Source organism: Vanellus vanellus, assembly GCF_965231255.1.
Source record: "Vanellus vanellus genome assembly, chromosome: 3".
Lineage (NCBI taxonomy): Eukaryota > Metazoa > Chordata > Aves > Charadriiformes > Charadriidae > Vanellus > Vanellus vanellus.
This window is the reverse complement of record NC_138907.1, coordinates 79604655-79626274: the sequence shown is the minus strand read 5'-3', so window position 1 is coordinate 79626274 and position 21620 is coordinate 79604655. Positions and strand designations below refer to the sequence as shown.

Below are 21620 nucleotides of genomic sequence, written 5' to 3'. Positions count from 1 at the left end.
CGCAGACAGCAGCTCCTTTCCTCTTCCTCTCCTTGTTTGTGACACTTTTTTGAGGCAGCTTTTCCACAGGCGACTAAGTGGTCTCGCGGCCATGACCCCACATTTTCTTCAGCGTGGAATATTTTTTTTGTCTCTGAGGCATTAAGGAAAGGGTCTGAAAAAGGTAAAGCGGTTGTCAACCTAGGGATTTTTTCCTCTTTTTTTTTGTTCCCACATTATTACTGAGGCTGGCGTTTTAAGGTGCTGCTTCAGTCAGAGCAGCTTCATTTACACTGCTTTTTGGCTATTACTCAACTGTACCAACTATCCTGCATACGCTTTTAAAGTGTCACAGACTACTGTATTAGTCACGCTGTCTCAACGGAAACCACAACACTGAAGGACAATGAGGATTAAAGGCTGTTTTCTTATTTTCCAGGCTGCTACACAGTGTAGCTCGGACGCTGTGAGTTTCAAGAATCTGGTGAAAGGGAGAGAGTGGACAATGAAAATGGACATGGAGGATGCTGACATGACTCTGTGGACCGAAGCCGATTTTGAAGAGAAGTGCACATACATTGTGAACGATCACCCGTTGGATCCCAGTGCCGACGGAGGCACCCTAACTCAGGCAGAGGCTTCCTTGCCAAGGAACTTGACTTTCAAATATGCATCTAACTGCAAAGAGGTAAGCGGCAATGCTCTGGGGAAGGTTGGAGTCAGACAAGCCAAATCACAGCGCTGTGGAAAGTGTGTGCTCACCCTGGCTTCCATTCTTTAACACACACACATACACACACCCCCCACACCACCACCAACAGCAAATGCTGCCTGCTGGCTTTTAAGATGGGACCCTAATAAGTCTTTTAAGAAACTGTGAGCTGGTCATCTGTCATGTAGTATTTTCACTGGTAATTGCAGCCAGCCTATCCCTGAAACTGATTCTGTACCAATTCGCAAACAGTTAAATTTTCACACAATTTGGACAGCATCTGAATAAGCATATTTAAACTGTGGGGTAGTTCTCTGTGCCAATTTCTAGACTGCTGTTTGCCAGGACCATTCATTGCCTCTGGCTCAGAGATTAAAGTGCCTCGGTTGTCCAATAAATAGCTTTAAAAAAAGTAGAGGAAAAAAAAAAAAAATTCCTGGAAATGTGTTTAATTATTTCTTTTTGTTTTCAATTTGGTTATGAAATTGCTTTATTCTTTTTGTGAGCTTGCTGTATTCGTGACTTCCTAAATTCTTAAAAACTCCAGCATATCGGTTAAAGAAGTGATGGTAGAACTGTAGCAAACTTGACAGAAGGGTGGCCGTAGCTTAAATTAACTTTTGTTTATCTGGGACAGTATCTTCACTGGTAGCTAGCCGTGCGAGTCTTGTCCTATCCTTGTCCCTGGAGTGGGTACATTCTTTGTTGTTGTTTCAGAAGGGCTGGAAAGAAATGAGCCCGGATGAGCAATTTGGTTTTGTGTTTACTCCTTCATATAGAGTAGCTATTATAGTTAGGTGTGATGTTCGGCAGGGTAATAACCGAAGAGACAACCCTTCATTTCTCCTTGTGCTGAGGCTTGTGGTATAGCAGCTATTACCTGTGCTTCTACTTTGGCTAAACACACTGACCACAGAGCTGAAAAGAAGAGGTACACTCATCTGTGCCTATCAAATATTTCCTTTCAAAGTAGGTACTTGTTTAATCCTGCGTACAGAAATAGGGCCGGACCCCCAGCTGGAGGGTATTGGCACTGTGGAATTTAGCTTGGCAGTGCCTAATACGGTGCCTAGTAGTTTTGGTAAAAGCTAAATTCTCCTGTAAAATCACTCTTCTCTTCCCATCTGCCCTGCCCTGAAGAACTTTGGCGGAGAAAGGACATGCTCCAGAAAAAAAGTGCAAAACTTTGTTTTGTGATATTGCATCATTAGATGGGTCTTACTTTGGGGGGGGGGGGGGAGACATGGGGGAAATAAAGCTGCCACTCCACTGTGTGATACGGAAGGATTTCTTGGTTGAAGGATGACCTTGCAGTGCAACAACTCAGGCAGATCCTTGGCAGCCAGCTAGTGACTGATTGGCTGCTCAGGCTGCTTGTTCTCTCTGCCTCCGTGGCAGGAGATGTCCGAGGAGCTTTCAGAATTCCCAGCGCTGTGTTTGGAAACACCGAGATGTAATTTCCTTATGCTATAACTCAGGTCAGTGAATCAGGGTAGGAGGATTGCTGCCATCTCTGTGTAAGAGGTGGGGGGAGAGAGAAATCATTGAAAGATTCCTGGTTCTTCCTTGTAAAATGTGACCCGTGCAGCTCCCTGCTAGTGGGAGTCTGAATATAGGACATCCTCCTTTTGTTCTCCAGAGTTCCCCCTGGTCTTTTATTTGCGCTGAATAGCACCTACCATAAGAAGCAATAGGAACTTTCAAACCTGGACAATTTCTAAGGTAGCTCTGAAAGAAAGGGCTGATGTGATCCTTTTTTTCCCCACCTTCTGTGAAAGCTACAGTCCTGTGAATGTACTGACAGGTCACTCATTTGCTACTTGTCTGCAGGGTGAAATAGTTATAAATGGCGTTACCTGCTTGCATTCTAGCAACTTCTGATGTGAAACATTATTTTTTCTGTCTGCCTTCCAAGTTTGATTTTGTTCAGTGGGGTCAGGACCGTGTGTGTTGCTCTTGCATGTCAGTGTTTGTGGGGTCAGTGAGGGAGCCTGATTCTGCTTTTGGCCTCATGGAAAACCACTGGAGTCCTGACAGCTTGATAGGGTGGGTGTTTTTCACTTGCGAAAGGATGAGGTAAGACTTCGGGGGATGCATGCGTGAGTGTTTGCCAGTGGGTTTCAGATGTGAGCTGTCTTCTTGTTAACTTTGGGGAGAGCTGTGGCTTCGTCTGGTTGAGAGTTTTAAATGCTGAGTCAGTTTATTGACAAAAAAACATATATAATACATTGCTTGTGTAATGCTAATACTGTCATGATTAGATCATTAAAACCTAGTGCTGTCATGAGTAGTATTATATCTCCACTTGGAGTAGGAAAAGTACTGCGTGCCTGCTTAAGAGGGAGGAAGTACAACCACTGTTGTTTGGGGAGGGTTGCTTTTGGTGTTTCTTTCCTTGCACGCTTTGTGAGGCGAGTAGCTCCTTTTTAAAGGTTTATTGAATTTGCAAGCGAGTCCATGACACGTCATACTTTTGTTTATTTTTGGATCTTGATCAGGGATTTTTCTGAAGGACACATTTTTCAGTATGAGTTCACAGTATGTGTCAGCATTTTAAAAAATGAATTACTACTGCTCGTAACATTTTAGGCTGCTAGATTTACATGAGGTTTACATACATTTATTTCAATGCATGAATTATTTATCCTTTGGTCCAGTTTTAGCAATTGACAAAAAATGATGAAACGCAGTGCCAGAATCACTCTCGAGAAGGCCATATGCGAATGATCTTTTTCATGCAGACATTTAAAAACATTTTTTTAAAATAATTTTTCCCTTTGGTCTCAGCTCTTAAAGCCCCAGCAACCCTTCTTGATATAAAGTGCCGGTTAGTCTGCTGTCTTGAATATTACTAGTGCCTCTTGGGCCATGAGCTTGACAGAGAAAAACATACCTCCGCAAACCCATTACTTGTTGCATTTCTCTGATGAGGCCATTTCTTAGAGACGGACCCTCAATCAGTGATTTTGATGAAAGTGATTTTGAGCTGTTATGAAGCATGTCTCGCTGACCTCAGACACTTGCTCTCCTCTATTGCTTTTATTTTATTTCTTTTATATGTGGTCACCCAGGAAGCAGTCTGAAAGCATTTTATTTTGTGGCATCTCTTTTAGAAAACTGGTCACTGAACAAAGGGGTAAAATTTATGTGGGCTTATACAACTGTAGAACTAGTAGTTAAAATAAATAAATAAATCAATAAATCAGTGTTATTCCAGGACGCATGATGGCCTTCCCCATTTGCTTTTGGAGAATATTGTTATTTCACTGAAGCCAGTAAGAGTTTGTTTGGTGTTTGTTGTTGTATTTTAAAGTAATTTAACAGTCCCATTGCAAGATACCCCTCCCCTTGCGGAATTAAGAGGTGTCGTTGTTTACTGCCCGTGCCCTCTCTCCCCAGACAAAGATGTAGGAGCGTTGGTCTTTCAAAGCGTCTTTTAATAGCAAATTTTGGAACCGGAGCCCATCCGTCTCTCACCCGGGGGCTCTGCCACCCTCCCCGCTGACCAGCCCTGCCGGGATCCAGCCCTGCCCGTGCCCGCCGCCTCGCTCACGCCTGCCCGGCCGCCGGCCCCCGGCGCCGCATTAGGACCCTGGTCAGTTCCAGGCCCGCCGCCGCCGCCGCCGCCGCCCCGGGCTGCTCCCGGTGCTGGCCCCGGGCTCCCCCCGCCGGGCCAGCCTGCCAGCGACCGGCCGCCGCCGCCGCTGCAGCGCCTCCAGGTCGCGGCTGGGCCCCGCTTGCCAGCCCGGCTCCGCTCGGCGCATCCCGTCCGGCTCAGAGAGAGGGGAGAGCGGGTTAGCTCAGCCCGGCCTCGGCAGGAGCCGCAGATGCCCGCAGCGCCGGGAAACCGGCCCTACAGCTTCGGGCTAACGTTTGGATTCATCATCACGCTAGAAATGATGTTTTGCTGAAAGAAAAAATGCGGTAGCGGCCCACTTGCAAGAGTGTTGAAAAGTTTGGAGCTTTGAAGGGAGAGGGGACAAGTGACTGTAGGGAGGAAATTGTTCTGAAAATAGCGCGTTGCTCCCACACGGCATGGTGCAGACCCAGAAGGCTGCACAAGGGCAGTAGGATTTTATCTGTGGGGAGCGAGCTCAGGTCATGCTCCCCTGTGGTTCCCTGCCACGAGGCTGTTTCTGAAGGTCTCATGGTCGAGAGGCAGCAATGTGCTGAAGGACACCTGGTGGACACAAGTCTGAAATGCCTCTCTGCGACAGCTTTTCGGCAGCCGGGAGACGGCTTCCCCTCAGCTCTGGACGTGGAGTTCCTTCACTGTTTTGTCTACAAGCCCTCGGCAGCTCTGTACTTCGTAGCCTCTTGTCAAGCCGCCCCCTCTAAGCTGCAGCAGGGCAAGGAGCCCCTTTTGGCTGCGGCAGGGGAGCTGCTGGCAGCCTGGAGCCAGCCTGTCCTGGTGCTGCTGGCACCCTTCTCCTGGAGGGTACTCCTCGTTGACCACAACAGCTGAGCCTTGTGGGGGCACAACAGGGGCCAAGAATTGCTGGCCAGAAAGCCACCCTTGGTTAAAAGTCGTCTGGACAGCTTTAGTCTGGTTTAGCAAAACATCAGTGTTGGCACACACGGATGTGCAGAACATCTCTGCCAAAATAACCTGATGGGCACAGGGTGAGAAATAGTCTTCGTGTTCAGCTGCACCAGGGAAGAAGCAAACACTGCATGTAAGGTGGATATTAAAAACTATCTGCTGTGTCAGAGACACCAGTTCAGTAAGTGTTTCAAGTTGACTAGTTCGAGGAGTGATTTCTAGAGATTCTGAGAATTTCACTAAAGCCATTTTAATTAAGGCCAAGATATTTTAAAACCGTGAAAGAACTCAAGCTACCATGCAGTAAAACTGGTAGGGTGTGCTGTAGCTTGGTTGTGAACTTTTCTTGAGAGGGCAGATGGATGTAAATGAAGATATATGGGGAAGATGAGAAGAACATCTGCCTTTTTCAGCTCTCTATGAGAAATGTACAAGCAAGACAAAAATAAAACTGAGCCACTGCACTTGTTTCAGCTTGTGGTAGGTGTAGGAAAATTTCTGGAAGTCCCTTTTCTCTCTCTTCAGTCCAGATGCACAGATCAATGGAGCATTTAACTACTTCTACTGTTGATGTTTAATTTTTTTGTAGTGTGCTGAAACACATGTTGAAATGCAGACAAGCACAAACAGCCACCATGTACACTCAGCAATCTGTTTCTGGGTAGATTACCTCCTTGATTCCATGGCTGTTATTTGTCCCCTTTATTTTGACATTTAATGTGAAATTATGCTAGGTGTTAGTTGTTTACTGGGATTTTTAATCTTGACCAGTACACAGGTAGGCATTTATCCGTGTGTCTTTCTCCCTGTCTCACACCAAGGGTGATACAACAGGAGAAAATGCAGCATGAAAAATTCACAAGGCTTAGCTAATTTGTGAAGTGCTGTCTACAGTCCAGGTTTTATACTGTCCTTTGCTGTGAAGGACTGTTAGAAAGAAAATGAAATGCTCACTGAAGTGAGCTATCTGCAGGGTCTAATGAGTGCTAAGCTGCTTTGGTAGGAACCTTGATTCCTGGCAGGGTACAGACAGCATTAATCCTAACTCTCGGTGTTCATCAGCCACTTCTGCTATTCCCGTCTTGTTCTGAAAGTGGCAAATGTGTGAAGGGGATACGATTAGTACATTTTGCCATGAAAGTTTGGTTATAATACCAAATTAATGGGCTTTTCACCTTCCTTTTTTTCCACTATCTGAGCAGCAGGATCAGTCTTGCAAAGGCTTGGGGTTTTTGGTTTACAAAATTGTTGGTTTTCTAACATTGTTTGAATACGTTAAATTTAAGAAGATTGGTGAGGAACAGAGAGAGACAAAACCAGTAACTCAGCAGTGTTTGCAAAGGGTTACTCCAAGGCACGTTCTTCTGAATAATGATGAATTGCTTCCTGATTTGTGGTCAGTGACTTTTTTTGGTATAATTACTGTCAAGAAGGAAGCTGAACAACTAGAGTACATTTCTTAGACCTAGCATAGTGGAGCATTTTCATCAACCCCCTTACGCCTTTTTGACCAAACCCACTTGAGATGTTACTGGAACTGCTGCCTCCTTTTTATAAAAGAAGGTGATCTGTGAGTACATGTCCCAAAGCCATTTCATATGCTGTTCTGTGTGCCACTGTATGCTGGTGAGAGAATTGTAGGTCGTCTTTTATTTTGTTGTTGTTGTTCTCCTTTTAGCTATCAGGATGGATATAGAGCAAAGAAGGTGGGGGTGGGGGTGAGGTTTCATTTTGATCTGGAGGAGTAGTCATTCTAGTTCCTAACTTATTAGAAAAGCGAACTCTGTAGCAGTAAAGTGATTGATGGCTATTGAATAGTTTTGTTTGCTGGAACTAGACTTTTGGGGGTTGCCTTTGACAGGAGAAATAACTTCTGAAGATATTTGACACTCTCTGTACATTTCACTTACTGTTTCTTCTTGTAAATGTATTTCCACAAAACACATTTTTCAGGCGGTGTTCATCTTTGGCTTCCATATGTCTCGGTAAGATGCTAGTGTCTAACAAAGCTGGTCATACTATATCCAACATGATTGTTAATTTATTTTTGTTTTGTTGATCTTTCACTAAGAATTTCTTGCATCGGTTGCTTTACCTTATTAAGTTCGGGGGACAGGAAGGAAGACTTTTTGATTTCTACTGGCGATGGACTGATCCTGTGCTGCTCTTCTTGTAGGTCACTGGAGTTATAAGCAAAGAATACATCCCAAAAGGAACGCGCTTTGGACCCCTGGTAGGAGAGATCTATACCAGCGATACGGTTCCCAAGAATGCGAACAGAAAATACTTTTGGCGGGTAAGCAGGAAAAAACAGCACCATGTTGTTGCAGTAAGCAGATCACTAAATGAGTACAGCTGAGAAGCTGGGTCACTTCCTGCTTCAGACCTGTGTGAGTGCAGGGGGCAACTTCTGTACACTGCCAGGCACAGAGCCGGTGGGGTGAACTAATCCGAGTAAAAGCCTGGCTGTCTTGGATATAGGGACTGTGTGGGTGGAGAGAGCAGGGGAGATGCACAGCCCTTCCCAGCTCTGTCTTCTGAAGTAGATCGGTGCTTGATTGTGTAAAGAAGTAGAGCTGCTTGCTGTAGGGGCAGGTTATTTTGCATTTCTTCACCATGGAAAGTCATTCTTGTTTATGCAAATACCATGTATCCTTCATTTTTCCAGCTGTGAAGAAGCTGTGAAAGCACTGCATAATCTTTTACTCTGGAATATGATACATTTTGTGACATTTTCCCCTGGGTTTTGAATATAACTGCTATAACACAGTGGTGGTGGTCTTCAGCATGTATCATTCAAGTCGTATTCTAGTCTGCTTCAGAAAGTGTTGGAAGAGCACCCCACAGGTCTTAGTGAAGAGAAAAATCCACTAATGGCAGACAAACACTAGAGGTGATGCCTAATTTGTACTCCGTAGTATAAGCTGGAAGGGAGCACCAGCCAATTTGTTTTGGCTCAGGAAGTCTGTGCTGGGGAATATGCTTCCAGTTTATCAGTTGACATAATCCTCCTTTACAGACCCATTATTAATTATTAGAGAACATTCCTTCAGCCTCATCTCCTTCCATGGAATTTTTTTGCTGCCTTCTAGCCATTTAGGTTGTGTCTAAATCTGTGGATTTGGGAGTATTTCCAAGCCTCTGTGTCCAGTTACCTGCTTGCCTTTGCAATATCCTGACCTGTTATCCAGGTGAAACCCAGGGCAAGCACCAGCATTCCCCACACCCCTTTCTTCCTACCTAATTGCATCATTTTGGTTTTCTCGGAGTGTCTTTGTGCAATGTAATACAGCATTGCACAGGCAGTTATTTGCATGAGTGTTTTTACAAAGCAGGTGACTTTTCACATTCATAAGGCTACAAAATGTTCATTATAGCCAAATTTTTCAGGAGATTGCATCCAGCATAGGAAGAGACTGGTACGCCGGCCCTAGCCCTGCCAGTTGCTAATAAGACGGCAAACATTGGGAAAAGGGGCTGCTAACCATCTTGCAGGACTTCATTCATGTATTGCAGTGAGAAAGATGACATCATTCTCATGATGTGATTTTAAGCCTTAATGCAGAGGGATCGTCGGAAATAATATCCTAGGAGCCATCTAAGCATCGTTAAATTCCCTGTTATAGTCTCTTGATTCGTTCAAGACACACTGCTGCACTGAAAATGAATTCCTTCCTCGGGGTCTGAAACAGGCTTGCATATGCAAAGGAAATTGTGGGAGATAACTTCCCACATGTTATTAAAGGCATCCTGGGCTTGCTGGCAAGAGCAGGAACATCTGCTGCATGCACGGGGGGATGCTGCCTGCGCCTTGCCCGCACGAGGGGAGCGGGGCCACCCGGGGCCGACGTCATTTCTGGGAACTGCGCCGTGACTCAGCACATCTGGTCTCGCCTTCCCCAGAATAGGTGGGAGCCCAGTGGGGTGCCTTCACCCTGGAGCCGGAGCACAGTGACCAGCAGCATCCATGGCCCTGCCATAGGAGCTGTGGAGGGCCGGTTTGGGAAGTGGCAGCGGGCGTTGAGTGCTGGAGCCCTGCGTTCCTGGAAGTTTGCGAGCCGAGGTGAACAGAGAAACCCAAAAGCTCCTCTTGATGCAGCACAACTCGCACGGCTCCCTTCCATTTTCTCATAACAAACACACCGCAAAATCTCTCGCAAGCTGCTTTGATGAGGCCACATGTATTTCCCCCTTCTCAGTTTACAGGAAGTTACTCTTAAAGAAAGTGATTCTGGTGTTTACTGCCCACGTTAAAGGGCCAGGCTGCCTTGCCCCTCTCTGCCTGCGGCTCTCTTGGGGAGAAGAGAGGTCCCGGCCAGCTGGCAGGCATTCATGGGGCGTGCTGCCTGGCCAGGTAGGTGCGAAAGAGTGGTGTGAACACAAAGGCAGGAACATGCCATGGAGTGTTTTCCCCCTGAGACAAGCTGTCTCCCCTTTGGAAAGGCATTTCCTGCTCAGCGAAGTGCGCCGCTGGTGCAAGCTGCTCCTGCTTCAAGGACTGGCTTTTGCCTGGTCATCTGTCTTGCAAAACACAGGAACCCCATTTCATCCAGCACAGAGCTAATTCTCCCCAAGAGTAAGGGATGTGTCTTTAACAAACGTACCTCCTGGGTTTTTCTTGATTTTTTTTTTTTTTTAATTATTGTCTTATTCTTACCACTTTAAGAAACAGTAACTTCTCTCAGTGATTGGGACTTCTTTCCCCTGAAGCCGCTGAGCAGTTTTTAGATTTGTGTTTTCTTTCCCTTCTGCGGACAAGCTAGAACGTGTCCCTTGATAGGAAAAGTGACTTCTCATCGGTTGGCCCCTCTCCAGGTCTTCGTTAAGTTATGGCAGGTGAAGTTCATCTTTGCCTCACCCAGCCTTTCTACAAAAGGGCTACAGTCCAACTATGAGCAAGTGTTGCTTTAGGACTCTGGGGGGGTGGAGGATGTTTGCATAGTTTGAACCTTTGGGCGGAGGTGGTAGGAAACTGCAAGTACAGAGGCCATAGAAAAAGGCGAGAAAGACTGTGACGTAGCACAGCCAGTCAGTCTTAAACACAGGTGACTCAAAGCATTAATGCAAGCATGCACTCGGACCTGCAGTCATTAGCATTACCCACTTGTTGATCATAGCACCAGGAAAAGGACTCTAAGGTAGACTGTTCACGCAGGGAGAGTACTCTGCATTTCAGATTTTGGGTCTGATTTGTCCATACTAGCAGAGCCACAGAGGCTAAGCAGAAGCGGAAAAGGTGACTGCGGACTTACCTTTGGATAAGCATCTCTTTTCTTAACACAGAGGATATCATAGTTGGAAAGAAGGGGACTCGGCTTGAATTCTTATTTCAGTAGTATCTTCTCGTTTAAAAAAAAAAAAAGCTTATCGATTTTCCTCATTTTCCTCTCTGGACTCTGTGCACACGTGTTCCTTATTGTACGTGTATATATTCATAGGCACTTCCTCTCTATTCCAGATCTATTCAAGTGGTGAGCTTCACCACTTCATTGACGGATTTAACGAGGACAAGAGCAACTGGATGCGTTATGTAAACCCTGGCTACTCCGTTCAGGAACAGAACTTGGCTGCTTGTCAGAATGGAATGAACATCTACTTCTACACCATCAAGCCCATCCCTGCCAACCAAGAGCTGCTTGTGTGGTATTGCCGAGACTTTGCAGAAAGGCTGCACTATCCCTCCTCCAGAGAGCTGACAATGATGAACCTCAGTAAGTGGATTACAGTATAAACAAGGAATGCTAGTAATGTCTCTTCTGCCTATATGATCTAATAATAAGTTGTATAATTATACAGCTGCATCATCTGTTGTGTCACAGTAGGTAGCTCGGAGTGGAAAAGGGGAATTAAAAAGCCCAACACAACAGAATGAGTTCCTTGTGCCTGTTCAAATGTAAACAGATTATAAAAAATCTGAACAGTTTCTGGTTTACAATCTGAGTGTTATCTGATGAAATTCTGGACAAACAACCTGAATATATCCTCTGCCTTCAGAACCATGGATGTTGGTTCACTCTCAGACTTTCCAAGTCCAGATCTCTTAATGCATTACGCAAAAGTCTGCTTTGATAGCATATACTGAAGGCTGTCCAGTCATGCTCCCAAAGGGCTGTCCTTACTCTACAAGGAAGTGGCGATATGCCATGACTCTGTCTAGATGTCTGACAAAATGTCTTGACTGCATAATGCTCTTCAAGCTTGCATCTATGCTTACTTATCTTACGGGAGCAAGCCTCCTGTGATCTTCTCATATGGTTACTTGTTTTTTAAGCTCAAAGTATTTTGTCCCCATTTCTTGGCTGTGTATCGCAGCTTTCATTTTCTGTTCAAAAGTAATAGCACTGGTAGGAGGGGGAAGAGATATTTCCAGGAGTTTATCTCTGTGTTCCTCTGTGGTTTCTGACCATTTCCAGCCTCAGCGCTTTACTCATAGCTTAATCACTGCCTAACACCTCATCCAGAGCCCCTTGAAGAGAAGGACAGATTCTTGCTGACTTCTCATTCAACTCTTAGGCTGCCTCCCCTCCTGCTAGCTTATCTGAGATAGAGCAGAGCATTCTTTTGTCCTTCTGCCAGCACCTACACTGAAATTTGAAAGAAAAATTGCAAGCAGGTTTCCTTTTTTTTTTTATAAAAAGAACTATTTGCTGTTATTTGGCAACAAATAATGGGCTATAAAATATCAGTGTTACTTTGGTGATCGTTGGAGCTAAAATGTAACCCTGCATCATGAAAATGATGTCACGCATTCAGATTAATCAAAAGTACATCTGTCCTCCATGGATGTTGTCCTTTCACCAGTTTTTGGTCTTTTCCTACAAATTATAAAAGAAAATTGTCTTTCTCTTAATGGCAGAGGGAAGAGAAGTAAGGGATGTCCCATGCTGCTATATTCCGTATTCAAAAAATCTCTCACTGATTCTGTCATCTTTGCACATACGTCATTTCACCACTCACTTTGCAGTTTTATTTCCTGATATGATGAACTGTTGGCTTTTCAGTGGGACTTGCAGGTAGGAAGAGACAACAACAGTAAGGGTTCCTGTGGGTGAGGAGTTTGCAAAGATTCAGCCAGACACATTTGGCCCCTCGCTAGGAGGATACACAAACGCAGCCTCAGTTTCCTGCATCTGCTGGCATCTTAGGTTGCCTGGCAGAAGCAGCGAGGAATGTATTTGTAAAGTGTCAAGTAATTACCTGGTTACTCTTACTCAGGTCAAAACTAGGGGTGTCTGGACATGTGCAGAATAATCCATTTTAGTAAAAGTAGGCTCAATAAGTGGATTTAAAGAGACAGGATCTTAAGCAACAATTGTGTAGTTCAGCCTTAACGTTCAAAAGAGCAATCTTTCCAGATGCTGACGTCAAAATGTCCCTTCTTTTTGAAGGTAATTCCAGTTAAACCATTTAGAAGTTTTACGTTAGCCCCTTCCACCTAAAGAAAATAGCAGTTCAGAAAAACGAGAAAGCTCTCACTTTTTTTATCTTTTTCCTTTGTCTTTGTGACAAACACATTCAGGCCTAAGGCCTGCAGTTAGGCCAGAAACCCTACAGGTACCATAAGGATTGGGGGTTTCTAAAGTTTCAGTGCCCTTTTTTGAAAATTACAGAAAAAAAAAATCAAGAGGTCTCCCAAGGATCCTTATTTGCTGAAGGTCCTCTAGCAACAATGTGAGCAGGGATGGTTTTTCCAACATTAGTACTCGAACCAGATACATTTAAAGTGAATGTCAGCGCCGTTCAGTTTTCTTCTTCCCCTTCCTCCCAGACCACTTCTTCTAGTTAAATCTAAAATAAGCGAGCATCCCGCTGCCTCTCCAGGCTCTCTTTCTAGCACAGGCCTCGCCAAGGTGCCCTCACACTGCATTCATCTATGAATGAAGTGCAGAAGCCTTGCCCCCAGATAGCTAGCATTCTGTGCCTGCTGCAGACGTGGGGCTTTGCCCCATCAAAAGATCTTAACACAGTCTTGGTTGAGGTGACCCCACCATTGGTTACTTCCTCCACCTGCAAGAAAGTCGGGAAGGCCTCTCCGGCCAAACTGATTGCTAACAATTCAGTGTTTAAAGTGGCACGGCTTCCCTCAGAGGAGCAGGTGAGCATTGTCGCCTCACCCAGCTCCTGGCTGCTGGTTTTGGCACCCTCTGAGAAAGAGGGAAGCAAAGTCAGGATCCAGGTGCCACCGCAGGCTGAAGTCAGGGCTCCCTCCCGTTGGGCCACATGCTGGCGAGAGTGAGGCAGAAGCACTGCCAGCCTGCAGCTGTGGGGTGTTGCACCCAGCTCCCTCCCTCTACCATGTCTTGGTTGTGCAGAGCATGCCAGTGCCCGCGGGAGGCTTTGGAATAGCCATGCCTTGGCTGGTTGCCCAGCCCAGCACAGGAGAGGCCACCTGGGACACACACCTATGGAGAGCTTCCAGTGTGGCCTCGGTCTTGCCAACTTAAAATATAGGTAGCTGCTTTGGGTGCCTCAGGGGTTTGGGGATCACGGTCTTGAAGTTCAGCACCTCAGTTCCTTTTTGAGCACCCGAGCAGGATAGGCCTCTGGGGAAAAATGTATCAGAGAATTTCTCTGGCTTTATTTCCTGTAATTAGTGGCCTCAAAAATGACAGAGCCACCTCTTTAGAGCATAAATATTTTTACACATCCATATATAACATCTGCTTGCCTCTGTAAAAGCAAACTTTCAAATTAAAGGTAACTTCTCCAGCGTTAGTTCATTTGTGCCGTAGAAGGAAAGCATCCAGATTAAAGACAGCAGTTAGGCATGCACTTAGTTATGGGTTTAACCCTGTCCTCTGTGTTTTCTTGAATTGGGTCCTTTGACCCAGTCCTTCAGACGCTGAAGCACACACCTACCTTCGCAGCCATGATTAGCTCTGAGTGGAGCTACGTAACCTTCAAGTGGATGTTGAAGTGCCTGCAAGGAGTTGCACAATAGTGGCAGAGGCAAGACTCCACGTTACCCCAGCAGTAGAAAGTCAGTCTCGTTTCAAATGATCCCCTTCTCCTTCCTGCCTGTTTTGAGGCCCTTGATGTTGTTTTCTATCAAGATTTGAGACACATGACCTTCAGATGGTGCCGTTGTCCAGTAAATGGCTTTAAGCGTGATGGCACAAGATTTCTGTATTCTGCTGGCCAAAAAATCAAATTTCGGTAATCTGTTAAATGTGCTTAACCTCATTCAGCTGGGCCCTCAGGTTGTCTTTTAGTCTGTCATATTTTATTTTTGAACTAGCAAACAGACCGAGGAAATTTACGTCAAGGGTCCCACATAGTTTAGCATTTCATTCCTACCTCATTGTAGGAAGATTATTTTGGGATGGAGGGCGAAGAGAGAAAAATATTTTAAAAACCCCAAACAATTGCATTGACTCAGGACATGACTATTTGATAATAATGTTCGTGTATTGCAATTGTATGATGCAACTTCCTGCTGCTCCTGTCCGTGTTTGTCTCCTCATTCAAGTACGGGCAGGTGACATCTTTTGGTCAAGCTTTAGAAAAAGTGTGTGGGGGGGAAGACAGTTTGCATGTTTACAAAACATTTGGCAATCTTTTTGTTTCATTAACAGGTTTAACAAGGTGTTATTTAAAATCTTTCAGATTCTATGAAGATTAACTTTTTAATGCTGTTTCTTAAATGTAATTTGTTCTTTTCTTCTTCCTGCTGGCCCTGACTTGCTGGCCGTTAGCTAAGCCCTGCCGTTCGCTTTCCCTTTTGTTTATGGGCAGTTTCACTTTCTGGTTTTGAAGCTTTTCTGTTTGGGTTGAGAGGAAACATCTGCACTTGCTTAAAAAAGTACCTCCTGGAATCTTCAAAAGGAAAATGATTTTGAAATTATATGAAAGGTTGTCTTCACAAAACCAGAATTTGGGGGCTTAAATTGACTTAATACTGAGGATTATTTGAAGGCTCCCTTAAAGACCTTCTCTAAGCAAAATGTTTTCAAAGGCATGTCACCCTGCCTTGGACACATTTAGAAAACAGATGATCAAATTATATACTTCTAAATGTTCATCTCCGTTCTCATTTTGAGTGGAAACACTCTTTGTTTTGCTTGCTTCACAACTTCGAGGTTCTCTTTCTACTAGCAAAAGAGGTTCTTAATTTCGATCGAAAATGTGAATCGGCATAATTAAGCTCCACCACTCAAAGTGTTGAGTACCATCTCACTCCTGAAATTACTATTGAAATTACTGTCTGCCTACAACCGTTTTTCAAGTTTTTAGAAAAAACAGATAATTGTTTTTATGAAGCCTTTCTCAGGCTACAGCTTGGAGCTACAGTCTGTAGCTGTAACACCCACACTGGAGTGACTTCAGGCAACTCCTCTGCTCAAGTTTTATTAATACTTAAAAGTAACAGGAGTTTTGTCCCTTTTCCTCTTGCACGCACTCACTAATCTCAGATCTGAGCAAATAATCTGTTGACCTGGGTGAGAAATGGATCAGGCTCCTAAAGAGGCATGTCTGGGTTTTTTTCTTTCTCCCCCCCTCCCCCCACCCCCCTCAGATTGGTAACTTACAAATGCAGCTGCACTGTTCTTGTTTTGTCATGAACCTCTTTTTTCTGTGTCTCTGTGACCACAGAAACTAGACAGATCTTGGAAGAGTATGTGCCTATATTTAGTGTATATACATGTATATGGGAGTGGGAGGGAGAAACGCATTTCAAGAGCAAGAGGGAGACATTGTGATTGTTAAGAATTTAAGTCTAAAATCACAAGCTAAAAAAAAACAAACACATTAGAAATATCTCTCTTTAACTTTGAAGTATGGCTCCTTTAAGACCAACAAGAAAGGTTGTAAACCTCTCAATCAGTTTCGGCCCTGGTTTAAATCCATGTTCAGTATAAAACATAAGAACCTCTCCTTGGCCCCTTCTCTTATTTTACGCGGTGCTGACACACTTGTTTATGTTTTGATATCTCTGGTGTTCGCCAGATTACCTTGTGCTCAGGTAATAGGGGAAAAAGCCAAGAGGGGATTTATGGACCAAAGATAGCTTGCAGGCTGAAGAGAGCTGTCACAGATTTGAAAAATAATCTTTAAACATTGTGACTTCTGTCTACACATGGAAATGAGTAGGAGGGGAGGCTTTACTAGGAACTTTGAAGGGAAGGAAAGAACAATTATCTTTAGTCTGTCAAGTGGGGACACGGGCCTGTTGCACAACGAAAGTTACATTCTCGGTGTGAGCTTCCTTTCTGTCACTCGTGTACTTGCTCCAGCGCATAAGGCATGTACATCCCCACCCTCATGTTTAACCTTGTGACAGCAGGAGCCGTTCCTCCAGCTGAAGTGCCCTGGTTTCTCTATCAGTTTTCCAGCAGCGCCAGCACTTCTCCTTCCTCTTTTCCTCCCCCCAGATTTTTTTTCTTTAAACAAGAAAAGTGTCGGTTTAAACTTCCTGCTTGACAGACCCTACTGAGAAACTGATATGGGCTTGATAAGGTGGTATTTATTTATTTTTTCTGCTGCGAGACTTCACAAGTCCTGCTTCCCTCCCCCGCCCAGCTTTCAATACTTCCCGATGCTGACAGCGTCACTGGGAATGTCTGCTCTGAGATGCTGGTGTGGTGACAGGCAGCTGATAAGAAGATGTAGATAATATTGTCCACGGTGCCATTGTGGAGCTTCTAGTAGGACCTCTATGTTATACCCAAAATTCTGGGTGGACATTTAGAAAATGAATTACCAGTCCACAAGTACAGACAAAAAGATAGAAGACAGTAGATGATTTTTAATGACAGACAATGCAACACTCTATAAATTTATTTTTGAAACAGCTCTGCATTAAACTTTAACATTGAGAGAAGTAATTGGGAAGCTGTCGGTGTGCTTATGTGTGTATTGTGCTTGCTGTACAACACACCCTGTGTTTTATCATAAATATTTAAATTGAACATAACTGTGTTCAACTGCATTTCCTTGCAACTTTAAAATACACAAACTGCCCACATATCTCAAACTAAATTTGCTTGCTACTAGCGTAATGCTATTTGAAAAAAGGATGCTACTGTACAAGTGGTTTGCTGGGAGTAGGAGCATGCTTTGAATACAGCTGTTCTCTTGGATACATTTAATAAACGGCTGTTCCGTTGCTTTATAGGGTAATGTTGCCAAATGATAGATTGCGTCAGAGTAGTGAATAGTGAAGCAAAGAATCCACGTTGAAAGCGGCGTGGTCATTGCCTGTTCCCATCTTCCTCACTGGGTTCAGCTGGTCCTCCAAAAATCAGAAATAACTGTTTCTCAGTGCAGTTAGTGAAATGAGAACAGTCAGTCACAAAAGTAGAAATTTGGCTAAAGGGCTGGGATACTTTGGAGTGACATACCTATCAGCATTGACTTGTACCTCCTGATGGAAAACCTTGCACATAACTAACCACGAATATGAAACCCTCTTGTAGTTTTTCCCCTATAATAAAGTATCTTACAGGTCATCGTTTCAAGATTATATAACTATTAACTTTGGGAGATTAGATAAAAGCAGACTTCTTTTTCGGTTGAAGACATCTTTCAGTGTACTGTTTATATTATGCCAAAATAAACAAGGTAGAGTCTTTGAATACAAATAAACAATGTTACACACTGAACTGATTTGAATGGTTGCTTGCTTCTATTTCCTTCTAAATGCATATTTCTTTTGCTTTTTTTTTTTTTTAAAGTACATTTCAACTTAAGCTGGAGCCAACCAGTCTTGCTTTCTTTTGCTTCGCTTCAGCATTTTTTTTATAAAGTACAGCTGTAAGCAGAGGAGTTTTGCATAGACTGAATGCCACAGAAATCTGCAGTAAATAGTCTGCTTTGTTGTAGATGTTCCTAAGCAGTATATTTAATGAGTAATGATCTGTTTACTGATGGAGAATACCTTCTCTTTGAAGAAGGCTTTCATCCTAGCCAGCCATGGGGTTTTTGGTACTGTAAGTAATTGAACTGACTGGTGAAGTGACTGCTGCGGTTTGGCAAAAGCCGATTTGTCATGCTTTGTTATTTTACTGAGGAACATTTCTGGGAGCTTGCGTTCTGCAAAGTCCTTCTGTTAAACCTGTATTGTGAACAAATGCTTGTTACCGCATTTATTAGAAATACTGCTTCAATAGACATTCAGCAGCAAAGCTAGTCAAATTTAAGGGGAAAGGTGAAATGAGTTTGCGAAGTGGAGACTATCACTCTGCAAACAAGTCATCATCCAGATCTGTATGTACTAGCTGGTATCCCTTAAATTAACAATGCTTTTTATTAACACTTAATACCAGCAGGCATTTCTTCACGCAGAAATTAGTTTTTTGGCTAGTTAAATGATTGCTCATCTCCGAGAGTGGCCCTTCCTTCCCACTAAACTTGTGGGTGTTAGATTGTGTTTTGAAAAGAGATAATGACAGTAGCATATCTAAATAATCAATACCTTGTCTTTGTATTTCAGCACAAACCCACGTTAATCCAAAGCAGCACAGTGCTGATAAAGATGAGCTCTATCAGAAGAGCATCCCAAAGAAGGAGCACAGTGTGAAAGAAATCCTGAAAATGGAATCCAGTCCTCCAAAGGGAAAAGACTTCTTCCAGACCAACATTTCACCAGTTACTCCAGAAAAAGACTTGGATGATTTGCGTAAGAACTATAGCCCTGAGAGGTGTTTCTTCCCTCGTGTCGTCTACCCGATCCGACCTCACATTCCAGAAGACTATCTGAAAGCTTCCTTAGCATATGGGATGGACAGACCCAGCTACATTACTCACTCGCCCATCCAGACATCTACTACACCAAGTCCTTCTGGGAGGAGCAGCCCAGACCAAAGTTTAAAAAGTTCAAGCCCTCACAGCAGTCCAGGGGTCACGGTTTCGCCTCTGGCACCTACTTCCCAGGAGCACAGAGAGCCGTACTCTTACTTGAATGGATCGTATGGCTCAGAAGGATTGGGGTCTTATCCTGGATACGCACCCCCTGGCCACCTCCCACCTGCCTTTCTACCGTCCTATAACCCCCACTACCCCAAATTCCTGTTACCTCCATTCAATATGAGCTGTAATAACCTGAGTGCTTTGAACAATATCAATGGCATCAACAATTTCAATCTCTTCCCAAGGATGTATCCTCTTTATGGCAACCTGCTCAGCGGAGGTAGCCTTTCCCACCACATGTTGAACCCCACCACGCTCCCCAGTTCGTTGCCCAGTGAAGGAGGCCGTCGATTGCTGCAGCCTGATCATCCGAGAGACTTCCTCATACCAGCACCTAACAGTGCCTTCTCTATCACGGGTGCTGCTGCCAGCATGAAGGACAAGCCATGCAGCCCCACCAGCGGGTCACCCACAGCTGGTACAGCAGCCAGTTCAGAACACATAATGCAACCTAAACCTACCTCAGTGGTGTTGGCTGCCACCGGCGGTGAAGAAGCCATGAATCTCATTAAAAGTAAGAGGAATGTGACCGGTTACAAAACCCTCCCGTACCCACTGAAGAAGCAGAATGGGAAGATCAAGTATGAATGCAACGTTTGCTCCAAGACCTTTGGCCAGCTCTCCAATCTGAAGGTAGGCAGTGGAGAATAAGACAGGAGCCTCCTTGGCAGGCTCTGGTTTCTCCCTCTAGGTTATCTAGGAAAAGGAGGGACAGGTATCCCTTGCTGATTAGGCTATTTATCAGTCTGGGTTTAATACGGCACCCCCCAGCAAGAAAGCACAGTTGTAAAGACTGTGTTTTAATATTGATGCCACCGAATTAACTAGATAACATTGTATTTTGGTAACGGGAGTCTTCTGCTAACTTTAGGAAACATCTGAAAGTACTTTTGTTACAGTACTGGAAACTGTGAATTGTTAATTGCTTTGTTTCTCCCTAGGTGCACCTCCGAGTACACAGCGGAGAGAGACCATTTAAATGCCAGACTTGCAATAAAGGCTTCACACAGCTGGCTCACCTCCAGAAGCACTATCTGGTACACACAGGAGAAAAACCCCACGAGTGTCAGGTATGTAACGCACCACAGAGACAGCTTCCCTTGGAGGCCGCAGGCATGGCAGGGCTCGTGCACACCCCATACGGCGTGCAGGGAGGGCCGTGCAACAAACCTGCAGCTGCTCAGGGCTGGAGTCCGTATCACAATCATTGCCAGCCCTGGCGCAGCAGCGACTGTGAGATAGCGGGGTTGCCTTTAGCCTGCTAGAGCAACATCTGCCTGATACAGTTTTGCCATCAGCCATACTCAAAATACTATTCAGCAATATTTAAATAAAAAAGATGGGGATTTTTTTCCCTCCGTGAGAAAGTGTGGAGATATAAAAAGCTGCTGCTTCATCCCGCTGTCTCTTCCTAGGTGTCTGTGATTTAAACCATAAAATCCCCTCCCGCTCATTCACTGTTTCTCTGCCACTCCCCACATTAGGTTTGTCACAAGCGGTTCAGCAGCACCAGCAATCTCAAAACCCACCTGCGGCTCCACTCTGGAGAGAAGCCTTACCAGTGCAAGCTCTGCCCGGCCAAATTCACCCAGTTTGTGCACCTGAAGCTGCACAAGCGTCTCCACACCCGGGAGCGTCCCCATAAATGCATCCACTGCCACAAGAGCTACATTCACCTCTGCAGCCTCCAGGTCCACCTGAAGGGGAACTGCCCCGTCGCCCCTGCCTCCGGCCTCTCCATGGAGGACCTGAATCGAATCAACGAGGAAATCGAGAAGTTCGACATCAGTGACAACGCTGACAAGTTGGAAGAAGTGGAGGACAATATTGACTTAACATCAATTGTGGAGAAGGATATACTGACCATGCTCAGGAGGGAAATGGAAGGAGCTAATCTGAAAGTGTCTCTACAGAGGAACCTGGGAAATGGACTTATCTCCTCAGGATGCAACCTTTACGAGTCGTCAGATATGTCAATTATGAAGTTGCCTCACGGTCACCCACTACCTCTGTTACCTGTAAAGGTCAAGCAAGAAACAGTTGAACCAATGGACCCTTAAGACTTTTTGGCAAAGTGATTTTTTTTTTTATTTATGACTTGGCAAGTCAGGGTGCCTGTAGCAGTTGCTTGTACATAGTTTCGATGCTGCAAAGCAATCTTGGCTTACAGTAGTTTCCCTACGCTCTCCAGCTGAAAGAAGGAACTCCAAAGTTACTGTTTTCTCAGGGCATAAAAAGGGGCAAAGGACTGTGCATTGCCTCGCCAGTTACTAAAAGACAATCATCTATCCGTAATTATTTTTTCAATGATAGTACTTCATAATTTATTATGCAATTAATCATTCTAAAAGCAATAATTAGGAAAATGTTTACAATGACTGGAAAATTCATTGTAATTTTTACTTTAAATGTTTTTATTTTTCGTTTTATGGCCATTCTTTGTAGATATTTTTTTCTGCACATCTGTTTTAGGAACCT

At 44.4% G+C, this 21620-nt stretch overlaps 1 protein-coding gene across 1 annotated transcript; it reads left to right on the top strand.

Moving 5' to 3' along the window:
* Positions 1 to 385: 385 nt before the first annotated feature.
* On the top strand, positions 386 to 21202 carry PRDM1 (PR/SET domain 1; the record flags this gene model as incomplete). Its single annotated transcript, XM_082481406.1, has 6 exons — positions 386 to 667; positions 7411 to 7530; positions 10693 to 10945; positions 18667 to 19775; positions 20084 to 20212; positions 20627 to 21202. 6 exons carry the CDS (start codon positions 386 to 388, stop codon positions 21200 to 21202), a joined length of 2469 nt encoding a protein of 822 aa, XP_082337532.1.
* Between the last annotated feature and the right edge of the window lie 418 nt (positions 21203 to 21620).